This window comes from Pyrus communis, chromosome 12 (assembly GCF_041283825.1).
Source record: "Pyrus communis isolate YQ-2024b chromosome 12, ASM4128382v1, whole genome shotgun sequence".
Taxonomy (NCBI): domain Eukaryota; kingdom Viridiplantae; phylum Streptophyta; class Magnoliopsida; order Rosales; family Rosaceae; genus Pyrus; species Pyrus communis.
In genome coordinates, this window is record NC_142576.1 from 18,412,501 (window position 1) to 18,425,000 (window position 12,500).

Here is a 12,500-nt window from a genome sequence, read left to right on the forward strand (position 1 = left end):
GTCTCTAGCAGCTGGCTTCTATATTTATTGGAGTTGCTTGGTCTGGGTGCCATCCATTTGTACTTCTCCAGAAATGTACATGGTCAATCATCCGACAAAATCGGCACTAGTTTGCCCAGCTTATTAAAGTTGTGAATTTAATCATCATATTTCTGCAGGATTTCTGAAGCTGCGTTCTATTTGTCACCTTATTTCCATATTTTGAAGTATGCTCTTCCCTTGGTTAATATTGATATGTATATGTAGGTCATGTATGTGGTAGTTATTGTGGGGTTATGGATGCTCAATGATAATGTGAGAAGATAGAGTTAACCATTATACTTTGGTTACTGTTTAGGTTGTTTGGATGAATTAGGTTGCAGCTTTTTGGATCTGGAAAATTTGGATTTTAGTGAAAATTTACAAGTGTACCTAGCAGTACAAATTAAAATCGATTCATCTATTCTTTTCTTCTCATTTCTTCCTCTTCTCATTTGTCATATTTCTTAGCTAGCACTTTATGTTGTGGTGGATTGTGCGTCTGCAACAAGTATGAAATGACAGGCAAAACCAAGAATTTCGCAAAGAACATGCTTGATGTGGAGAAAAGTTCTATTAGAGGTACATGTTATTGTCTGCAACTATTAGAGGTTTTTGGTTTTCTGAAATTTATAATGTGATTCTTATCTCATACTATGTAGAGTTTGGTATATGTTGGCTGACAGAAAAGTCGCAATATGTCCATATCTTCAGAGGCAGTTGCTTCTACACTACCACATACAAGGAATCAAAGATGAGCCTTCGTTCAACCTCAGAATGGTGAGTGTTTCAATTTTAGTTTGTATTTATGACACTACATATGAATATAGTTGAATACTATAGTCTCACTGCTTTTGTCGAACAAGGGGAGTGAGTTGAGTTGTGATTTGTTCATTTCGTGCAATATAGAATTGATTAATCATATGAGGCCAAGAGCGCATCGTGTAAATCTACTAGATAATGTAGCAGGCGAATGAAATTATTGGAAGACTAAGCTGAAAAAGCGGTCTGATGCTTTTGCTAAAATCATTGCTGACTCTGCAGATGGGGTTTATGTCAAAGAAGTTGTAATGAGAATTACAACTATAATTACACTTCGGCGTAAAGGGCATGAACTTAAGGTGTTCAACCTACCCGGAATCCAAGTATCAAAAAACTTAAATGACGAAGAGAAGGCTCCCCAAATTCCAATTAGTCTGGGATGATGTGGTATTTACCATCCTCGCCAAAGTATTAAGCCAACTCTCGGAATCTCTGATGCGTTTGTACACTCAGTTCCTTAATATGATTATGCAGTCCTCACCATATACCTGCCTTTTATTTTGAAAACGAGCTTGTGTAATGTAAAATTTGTAGGCACTTGCTAGAAATTTGTTGATTCTAAATTCGAATGAGCTTCATTCTCATTGTTTCACATAAAATTTTTCTGATGTTGCACTTATATCTCAAACGAGATTGTTTACATGATAAAGCAACCATTGACATTGTCGTCACTGCAGATAGTGTAAGGATCAGTTGCTTTTGATGTTAAAGCCCAGAAGAAGATTGAAGCTGCTATTCGCCAGGATAGTGGTAATGTGATTATTGTCTTTGTCAAATGAGTGAGGTTCACAGAAGATGATTCAACTCCATAGTTTCTTTAATAACCTGGAGCTGTAGTTGTTCTTTCCTCAAATATTTGCGGTGGTAACGTACTCTTAAAAACCATTTCTTAATTGCTCACAATATGTATTTTGTTTTTTATTTTTTTATTTTTTTAGGGTAGTGCTATCCACACGCCCTTTTTACTTCCACACACCCCTTTGGGGTGTGTGGATAGCACCACCCTTTTTTTAATATTGCTTATTTCCTTTGCAGAAAGGAATTGATGAAAATTGGGCTGCTGCTCTGGAGCATAACCCTGAAGCTTTTGCAAGAGTGCTATGTATGATTATCAGCTTTCTCTACCAGTGTTATAATTTTAACTTGGTATTTTGTTTGATGTTCTATGTTTTTCCAGGTTACGTTGTATGTTGACATGGAAGTGAATGGTGTCCCGTTGAAGGTAATTATTCCCCAATAGCTTAGGACTGTGTTACTCTTCTTTCTCTACAGTTCAAAGTGATATGAGATGGCTGGAATATTTTTCTGTCATCTGTGTTGCCTTCCTAATTCGACTGCCCTTTATGTTTCCTGTACAACTTAATAAAGGCTATCCATCTCAACTAAGCGTTCTTTATGGATTGTCTGTACTTTAAGTAACTGCAAAAGTTACATACTTTGTTTATTTCCACTTGTATCCAGGTATTTGTTGACAGTGGAGCGCAGTCAACTATTATATCAAAAAGTTGTGCCGAGCGTTGTGGGTATGAGCTAATTTTAACTATTAGGCTAATCTTTACTGGTTGTCAAAGTATATTTACACAAGCGACTCATTTTAATATTCTATTGATGAATATGCTTGGATCATGTACTCGAGTCTCGTCCCTGTCTATCTGGGCTATCCGTCCACTGTCTATTAGTTGTGTGGTTGTGTGTTTCATGGTGGAAACTCAGTGGCCCAAACACAATAAAATTTGCATGCATGAATTTAAGATGAATACGGATGTTGATTTGGATAACAATCTCAGTGGTTGTTTTCACTAGCTACTTTATATCATGTCGCTTTAGCCGCTTTTAGATAAGATCTTGCGACCAACCCTCAGATAAGTTCATGTGAAAAGAAGACAATTTTTGAATGCTTTATTGCTGTTTTCTTTATTAGAATTTCTGTTGATTTTTTTTTTTTTCCATATTTTTATGAATACTGATGTTGATTTGGATGCATGAGAGAACCGTAGGAGGTAGTTCAATAACAATCTCAGTCGGTTTTTTTTCACCGACTACTTTATATCATAGAACTTTAGCCACATAAATTTTGCTTTGCGACCAACTCTTCTGGTAAGTTTTTACGAAAAAGAAGGCAATTTTTGAATGCATTACTGCTCCTTTCTTTATTAGAGATTCTTTTGATTCTTTTTATTTCATATTTTATAAATAATGTGAAAGTTACAGGAGCAAAAGCCTAAGTTGTGTTGTTTTGGCATTAAACTCTCCAGATTGTTGAGGCTTTTAGATCAACGTTATAAGGGCATTGCTCATGGAGTTGGTCAATCAGAGATATTGGGTCGTATACATGTAGCTCCAATCAACGTAGCTGCCTATGCTGAGCAAATCCATATTATTTTATACTCTATCTGAAATGTTTACTTGAGTGACAGGCTTTTTAACATTGTTTCTGTAGATTGGAAGTATATTTTACCCTTGTTCAGTCATGGTTCTCGATGCTCCGAATATGGAGTTTCTCTTTGGGTTGGATATGCTCCGTAAGCATCAAGTAGAATCCATGCTCCAAATTCTGTGATAGCTGTCTTTCTCAATGGTTGTAATTAATGAGGAGTGCATTATAGATTTGAACGAAAATGTTTTGAGAGTTGGCGGTGGAGAAGTTTCTGTACCATTTTTGCAAGGTAGGACCCATGATCTCTATCTATGTATGTATAAATATTCTGGAATATTTATGGTCCTTTGCTAAAGAAAAATCTAAAACTATGTATTTGTTTCAGAAAAAGACATCCCATCTCGTTTTCTCGATGAAGAAAGGTTCTCCAAGGAAGCATCCAGCTCAGGAGCTCCTGTAAGTCTACTCGAGTTTATGCTTTTCCTGAGGTCAAGGATTCTTGCTGTTTGCAGTTTCCGGTTCTTAAATGCATAATAATAATAATAAAATTTAGGATCAAAATTCTGTTATTATCCGTAAAAACAGTTGGATCATCTTGTATGAGGCTATGTATTTGCTCATTTTTATTTTCATATCTTCCCATCCGCTCCTAATTTTCTTGTTAAGTGTAGAATCTATAGATATAACATAGTTTTTTGGATCATAGCATTCATCAGGATATGTTGTCATTGGTGTGGATGTTGGAGTTATTCCTTAAAAGCCAATTTATGTAATATTGGATATTTATATAATAACTTCATATCTCTACTAATTAATAGAATCCTCTTTGTCAACCAAAAGAGGGTGAAAAGATAAATTAGTCTTCTATCACACAAAAAAAAAAAATGATGGGCAATAATGTAATTTCACATGTTCAAATTTTGCTTTTTTTGTTGAAACCTCACATACAGATGATGTTAAAATACCTCCAAAATTAAAAAAATAAAAAAGTAGTAAAAAAAAAAAAGAAAAACCGAAAACAAAAACCTCCCACTCCCCGCACGTTCTCTCTCTCTCTCTCCCTCTCTCCTTCTCATTTTCTAAAAAAATTGTGTTCATACACACAAAATGTGTAGGCAAATGCTAGTTAATTAATTAATAAAAGGGCAAGTATTATTCTTCATGACTTTGACTTTATATTATAGAGATAATGTACTATGAATGGATTCACTGGACTTAAGGTATGGAAGCAATGTCCCAAATGAGGTTAGGGCAGGGAGACTTGTATAATCATTTAGTCTTTAAAATTCCTAACCATTTGGAAAGTCAACTTATCTTGAAAGGCCTATGTATATCACATTAAGGTGAGCATGGTCTCATGCTATGCGTGTTGGACACATGATGGATACATATGTTTGTTTGTTGAACAAGTTCATTGAACACTAACCGTCCAAGAAGTTTAAACGTATTGATGCTTACCACATGTCAAACGGTACAAAGTTTCTGGTTGTATAAATAGTTCTTAGACCTGAGACATCATATGTATCTTATATTTGTAGGTATGAACTTTGATTTCACCTTAAAACCCTCAATGAGATAGTAGGGTTCAATAGTGTGAAATTTGGGTTCATATGTATGAATATGAAGAGACATGAATGCGCGATAAGGAACCTTTCACCTTATGGTAATTGTTCAATAGAAGGAGATATCCCTCAAAGCCACTGGAATATCCATCTAGAAAATCTCTGGCTAAAGTAACTGTTGATCAAGTTATGTGTTGTAAGAACTACTTCAACATGAGATGCATTATGATGATCATAGATGACAATATGTGATTTGATATAAATTCATGTCACAGAAATTTTGATCAGGATATGAATGATAGAATGACCGAATTGCATTGTAACTACAATCAAGGTTCGTATACTTTTACTAATCCGAGTAGCGAAAACATGCTACTAGGTGTCACTCATGGTTTGTGGAATTAAGTTAATTCATTAATTAATTTCACAGCTGGCTTTAGTTAGATCCTAAGAGGTCACACACATATGATAAGCTCTAGTAATGTTATATGGATGATGATAAGATATAATTAAATGTTAATTATATTGATAATTATTTAAGAATATTCGACATGATGTTAATTAAATAGTCATTTGGTTTTATTTAATTAAAGGGAGTTCAAGTCACAAATCCAAAGTAGGTAACTGAGTGGGCTTGACGTGTGGGATAAAACCCAAACCGCCAAGCCCTAGGGAGTGCGGCAAGGGGTCTATATACTCCTTATGTTTCTTTCATAACTCTAATGCAAAAAGTCATTCATTTTTGTTTCCAACTTTTGTTTAAAATATTTTACATCTCAACAGTTATAGATGGGTTGAAAAGAGCATGAGGTTTTGGAACTAAATTTTTGGCGTTTTGGAACACAGGGGATTAGGCCAACAAAGGAGGGTTGAGATTTTGGTGTTCTTGTTCCCTTGTTAAGTGAGCTTCCTATTGTCATTAATTAGGCCTCTAAGGAAACTAGAAAGTTAATCCCTATGTTAAAATAGTTCTAATTTGAGTTTTGTAAAGGAAAATATCTATGGAGTTCTTATGAGACTTTCATGGATGTTCTTCATCGACATATGTGGCCTTCCATCGATTGATTTGTTATAGGGGCATAAGCCCTTCCCTCCACCTCTAATATCTCTTTAAAATTTCTACCTCCCTACTAAATGTAACTTCTTTGAGCCAATTGGGCTAGAGTTTCTATATTTACCATGTAGCTTATGGAGAAGAAGCAAAGAGAAGTTGAAGCATGAGTAGTTGGGCCAAACCCCAATTAAGAATGTATGTCTAAGATTAATGATTGCATAATTAAACTAATTATCCTCCCTAGACAAAAAAAGACAAAGACTCAATTAATGTTTTTTATTTCTTTAAAAAGGGGGACAGCTGGTGGCAAACCACAGTTATCCACCCATTCCAGGGGCCGGGAAAACTCACAGAAACATTTCAGCTTCCCTTTGGCCTCTAGTCTGGCTTCCACACCAGCAATGGGTTTCGAACTCGAGACCTCCAGTTTTTAGTTTTAAAGAAGCCTCGTAATCTGCCATTTACCACTGGACCACCAACTCATGGTTAACAAAAAATTAATGTTAAATCAGCTTAAAGGTTCATAATCATCCTATAAGCCTAAGATAAATATAGATTCCATTAAAGAATGCAAACCCTTTATTAGTAGAATAGTAATATATATTCTTGCTTCAAAGCCGTTTTTCACTGATATAGCGAGACAATCATATAGTTATAATATAATCAAATAATTTTAAAGTGATTAAAATGTATGCATATAATGAGACCGAAAACTCCTTCAACCAATTTAATATTTTTTTTTTTAACAAACGATATTATCTACAATAAGGAGGAGGGGGTATGTTTAGCCTCACAATGGTAGCAATAGCAATAATGTGGTTCAAAACTTACCTTTAGCGAGAATCGAACCTAAGACCTCTCACTTACAAATGAAAAAGAATATCACTAGACCGTAGTACTAAGTGACATAAGGAAAAAAATTGATTATGCGATATTGAAATTGGAACTGGTAAAGAGAGAGGTAACGGAGGAAAGCTACTGACAAGCAAGAAGTGCGAAGATAAAGAGAGAGTCGCTAATGATAGAGCTGGAGGTAAAGGATTAGCAGTGGAAAAAGAGGCAAAGCCCAAGGATGAGCAAGATGTAGAGAAAAAAGAGGTGGAGGCAAAGGATACTTTGAACTGAGTTACAACCACCAGTATCCATTGAAGATGTGCACGTGGTGCCATTGTCACAGGCTAACAGCCATCAGCTAATAAGAGTGAAGAGAATGTAATCAGTACTTTGAATTGCGAATCAAGGGTGGGCATCATGGGGTAGCAATTAGGAGCATGAATTGTGGTTGGATTTTTTTTAGTGGAATCCAGTTTTGCCATTTTTATAAATATGATGTTGTGAGAAGATCTTAGCATACAATGATGTATGAGAAGAAAGCCTTTGGACTTTTGAGATATGGTATTAAGTTTAATATTTCTGTTGTATTATTCTTGGTAACTGCTGTAATAGCAGTTGATGTTTTTATATACATCTTACATACACGCATGCATTTAAACAATTGCATGTAATAAACAAATATTGTAAAAGGTGGCGCTGCCCATGCTGCAACACATCAGAGCATGGGTTCTTTCTGCTGTAAAGGTGGCGTGCTGTCTGACAAGGAATAATGCAGTATTCCTTCTGTCCAAGTCACATGGCAAGTTCTCTCAACACTCCCCCTCAAGTTTGGAATGAATGTTGATTATTCCTAACTTGCAAAGCAAAGTCGTAAACTGGTATAAGCTCAGTGGCTTTGTGAAGATGTCGGCTGGTTGTTTCATGGTTGAGATGTGAGATGTCTCGATCATTCCACTTTGAACCCTTTCTCGTACAAGGTGGCAGTCAATCTCTATGTGTTTGGTTCTTTCGTGAAAGACCGGATTCGAAGCGATGTGAAGTGCCGCTTGATTATCACAATATAGCTTGACTGGACGTTTATGTTTGATACCCAAGTCTTGTAGAACAGATTTCAACCAAGTGACTTCACAACAAGTTGCTGCCATTGAACGATACTCTGCCTCTGCACTAGAACGTGACACGGTATTTTGTTTCTTGCTTTTCCAAGAGATCAAAGATTCTCCAAGAAATACACAGTATCCGGTGGTAGAACGTCGTGTGTCTCGACATCTGGCCCAATCCGCATCACAAAAAGCATTCAATTGAATTGGACTTCTTGCAGAAAGAAAAATACCTTGCCCTGGTGTGTGCTTAACGTATCGTAAGACTCGCTGGGCTGCTTCCAAGTGTGGAGTTCGAGGCTTCTCCATAAATTGACTAAGAGTATGGACAGCATACACCAAATCAGGGCGCGTGATTGTCAGGTAGATTAGTCTCCCAACAAGTCGTCGATAAGAGGAAGGATCAGTAATACATTGTCCTTCGTCCTTTCTGAGTGATAAGTTTTGCTCCATAGGAGAGGTGGCTGGTTTTGCGCCAAGATGACCTGCATCCTCAAGTATTTCAAGGGCATATTTTCGCTGTGAGAGGGTGATCCCCTTGCTAGAGCGAGCAATTTCAATGCCCAAGAAATATCTTAATTGGCCAAGGTCTTTCAACTTGAATTGCTTCATAAGAAAAGACTTGGTATCTTCAATTGCTTGTATGTTATTTCCTGCCAAGATAATATCATCAACATAGACAAGGAGGGCAGTGAATTTACCATCATGGTTTCGGACGAACAATGAATAATCTGCCTTGGATTGTTGATAACCGGCCTTTCGAAGAGCACAAGAGAGTTTGATAAACCATTGACGAGAGGCTTGCTTAAGCCCATACAAAGATTTATGAAGTTTACAAACTCGTGTCTCCCCCTTTCGTCCGAAACCAGGAGGCAAGGACATGTAGACATCTTCTTCAAGATCACCATGGAGGAAAGCGTTATTAACATCAAGCTGGTGGAGGTGCCATTGTTGGACCGAGGCAACAGCAAGGAGTAGACGAACTGTAGTCAATTTTGCAACCGGAGCAAAGGTCTCTCGATAGTCTAAGCCTTCAATTTGGCTATAACCTTTGGCAACCAAGCGTGCTTTATATCGCTCAATGGATCCATCGGAGCGAAATTTGATTTTGTAAACCCATTTACATCCAACTGGCTTCTTGCCAGGGGGCAGTGGTTGCAGAGACCATGTCTTATTCGCAGCAAGGGCTGCCAGTTCTTCTTCCATAGCGAAACGCCAGTGAGGGTCGCGTATAGCCTGTGAGAATGAGCTGGGTTCTGTGGCAGCTGAAATGGAAGTGGTGAAAGCACGATGTCGAGCAGATAAACGATCGTATGTGAGGACATCAGACAAAGGGTAAGGAGTACCTGGTACTTTGGTCAACGCCGAGTGAGATGAAGGGACGGACCGAGAAGGGAGGTTGATGTCGATGTGATATTGTTGAAGATAACCAGGTGCATGAGTGGGTCGTTTAAGCCGAGGTGGTGAGGTGGAAAGAAAAGGAGATGAAACCGAAACAGGACTCACCGGCGAAGAAGAGGATGGATCGATGGAATCCTGCTCCGGTAGAATGGACGGATGAATGATGGGATCATCATAGGCAGTATCTTGAGTATGTGGAAACACAAGTGGTGAAACTGCAGCAGAAGATGAAAAAGGGAACACATGTTCATGGAAAATAACATCACGGGAGATAAAGATTTTACCCGTGTGAAGGTCGTAAACTCGATATCCCTTTGTGCCATATGGATACCCAAGAAAAAGACACTGTGTGGCTCTTGCATCAAATTTTGTGGGACGATGGTGGTGGGTGGAAGAAAAACATAAGCAACCAAACACTCGTAAATGGGCATACGCTGGCTGTTTGTGGTGAAGTATTTCATAGGGTGATTTGTTTTGAAGAAGAGGAGTGGGAGTCCGATTTATGAGATAAGTGGCAGTGAGGATAGCATCACCCCAAAATTTCTTAGGAAGATGAGATTGAAAAAGTAAGGCTCTAGCAACATTGAGTAAGTGGCGGTGTTTGCGCTCTGCTACCCCATTTTGTTGGGGAGTAGAGACACAACTTGTTTGATGGAGAATCCCCTTATCTGAAAAAAATTGGGTCATAAAAAATTCTGGACCGTTATCACTACGAAGAACCTTGACTCGTGTGGAAAATTGTGTTTCAACAAGGTGGATGAAAGTGATGAGATAAGATCGTGCATCTGATTTGTGATTCATTAAATAAACCCATGTGCATCTTGAGAAATCATCCACAATAGTTAAGAAATATTGTGCCCCTGTGATAGTGGGAACATGGTAACCTCCCCAAATGTCAACATGAATTAACTCAAAAGGAGCTTTTGTGGTGATAGAACTCAAAGGAAAAGGAGCACGTGTTTGTTTGGCTAATGGACAGATCAAACAATCATCAATGCTACAAAAATTCAAATTTTTAATGCAAGTAGAGAGATGCCGTAAGGTCTTGTTGGAAAGATGGCCAAGGCGTTGATGCCAAAGCTGGGAAGCAGAGGCAAAAATTGACGCTGAATTGCACCTGGTTTTCATCACATTATCAAGGTAGTAGAGTCCTTCTCGTTCAGTTCCCGTCCCAATCATCTTCCCTGATCGTTGGCCCTGAAGTAGACACATTTTATCAGTGAAGATGACAAAGCAAGATGAGGTATTAGTAAGTTTGCTGACAGAAATTAAATTCAGTTTAAATGATGGAACACAAAGCACGTTGTGAAGGGTGAGATCATTCGAGAGATGAACTGTGCCAATATGTGTGACATCGGCAAGTGCATGATTGGGTAAGTGCACTTGTCGATTGTATACCGGAACACTTGTGGTCATTAAGCTTGGTGAGCAGACCATGTGATCTGTGGCGCCTGTATCGAAAATCCAGTCCATTCCCTTATTGAGAGCAGAAGCACAAAAAACTCTACCTGACAAGTTATTCATAGTAGAGGTGGTACCGACATGATTAGATGTGGAGTTGGATTGACTCTTATCAAGGAGTGCAAGCAGATTGTGATATTGCTCGGAAGTGAGGCTGTAGGACGAAGAAAATGTTGCTGGAGGCGTTGGCTGGGTATCAACATGATTAGCCTTGGAATTGGAACCCCTGCGATCCTGATAATCTCCCCTATTGCTGTTGTCTTTCGCCTTTTTCATTTTGCGGCATTGATCAATGGTGTGACCTTTCCAATTACAATAGTCGCACTTGAGGTGTGCACGACAGGTATCTGAAGTGTGTCCAGTTGCATCACAACGACCACATTTTAGATGGGAATTTCTTGGAGAAAAATTCCTACCAAAGTTGCGCATGTTATCCCGCACGGCGAAAGCTGCAGTGTCGGTGACTGAGGACCTTCCAGGAGCATGTATTGAAACTGTTCTTTGCTTCTCATCTTGAATAATAAGTGAGAAAGCTTTGTTGACAACAGGGAGGGGATCCATAAGTAAAAGTTGCCCACGAACCGCAGCGTAGGATTCATTGAGGCCCATGAGAAACTTCATGGTTTTCTGACTTTGCTGAAACTGCATTAATTCTTTTGCAGCTCCACATGTACAGGTTGGGAGAGTGCACATGGCATCACGTTCATCCCAAAAACTTTTCAGTTTGGTATAATATGCACCAATGTTCAAATTTCCTTGAACACTTCCATGTATCTCTTGTTCAATATGGAAGAGATGTACACTGTTTGTGTGAGAGAAACGTTCCTTCAACTCATTCCAAATATCAGCTGCAACATTGTTGTAGATGACACTTGCTCCGATATCTTTCGAGACAGAGTTGAGCAGCCAGGATTTCACGAGGTTGTTGCAACGAGTCCACTGTTGGAATTCACTTGTGGATGCAGACTCGGGCCTTTTAATGGATCCATTGATGAATCCTTCCTTGTTCTTGGCATTGAGGGCCATGACCATGGCTCGGCTCCAAGTGGAGTAATTTTCGTCATTCAAAGGGTGTGTGACGAGGATCGCTCCAGGTTGATCAGAGTGATGAAGATAAAGAGGATCGCTGGGATCTTCGTATTTGGTGTGTTTGCTGGAAGAATCAGTTGCCATGTCGGCAGGCAGTGTGCACTGTGCAGTGGCTGTGCTTGGCTGTGCTCTGCGGCTGTGCTTAATGGCTGTGTATGTTCTTCTGCGAGTGTGCAGTTTGCAGTGCACTGGTTGCTGCAGTAACAGATCACAGTATAGCAGCGGAAGAGTGAAGGCAGAGCAGAGCAAAGGATTGCCTAAGCTCTGATACCATATTAAGTTTAATATTTCTGTTGTATTATTCTTGGTAACTGCTGTAATAGCAGTTGATGTTTTTATATACATCTTACATACACGCATGCATTTAAACAATTGCATGTAATAAACAAATATTGTAAAAGGTGGCGCTGCCCATGCTGCAACACATCAGAGCATGGGTTCTTTCTGCTGTAAAGGTGGCGTGCTGTCTGACAAGGAATAATGCAGTATTCCTTCTGTCCAAGTCACATGGCAAGTTCTCTCAACATATGGTTAATTGTCTTGTTTGAAAACATTAAATGGGATTCGTTTTTGGTCAATAACTTTAAATGGGATTTACTAACATAGAATTAGATTGAAGACCAAGGATGAGGAAGAGGAAGAGGGAAAAAGGAAGCAAAGAAGACTAGCTGTGCTGAGTATTGTTCACAATGTTGATGGTGGAATACTACTGCTAAAGATGTTCTTGTGCTATCGTCGTCGCCACCATCACAGCTGACGGATAAGAATGAAGAGAATGAATC

At 38.7% G+C, this 12,500-nt stretch overlaps 2 protein-coding genes across 2 annotated transcripts; one reads left to right on the top strand and one right to left on the bottom strand.

Moving 5' to 3' along the window:
• Positions 1-536: 536 nt before the first annotated feature.
• Positions 537-4,377, top strand: LOC137744473 (protein DNA-DAMAGE INDUCIBLE 1-like). Its single transcript, XM_068484277.2, has 9 exons — positions 537-600; positions 1,063-1,163; positions 1,876-1,935; positions 2,018-2,062; positions 2,302-2,363; positions 3,096-3,189; positions 3,281-3,373; positions 3,437-3,506; positions 3,603-4,377. The coding sequence occupies exons 1-9, from the start codon at positions 537-539 to the stop codon at positions 3,749-3,751; spliced, it is 738 nt and encodes a 245-aa protein (XP_068340378.1). The 3' UTR covers positions 3,752-4,377.
• A 3,099-nt stretch (positions 4,378-7,476) lies between these two features.
• On the bottom strand, positions 7,477-11,802 carry LOC148692431 (uncharacterized). Its single transcript, XM_088680937.1, has 3 exons — positions 10,567-11,802; positions 10,300-10,365; positions 7,477-9,480 (listed from the first exon to the last, which is right to left on the bottom strand). The coding sequence occupies exons 1-3, from the start codon at positions 11,800-11,802 to the stop codon at positions 7,477-7,479; spliced, it is 3,306 nt and encodes a 1,101-aa protein (XP_088537063.1).
• Positions 11,803-12,500: the final 698 nt, after the last annotated feature.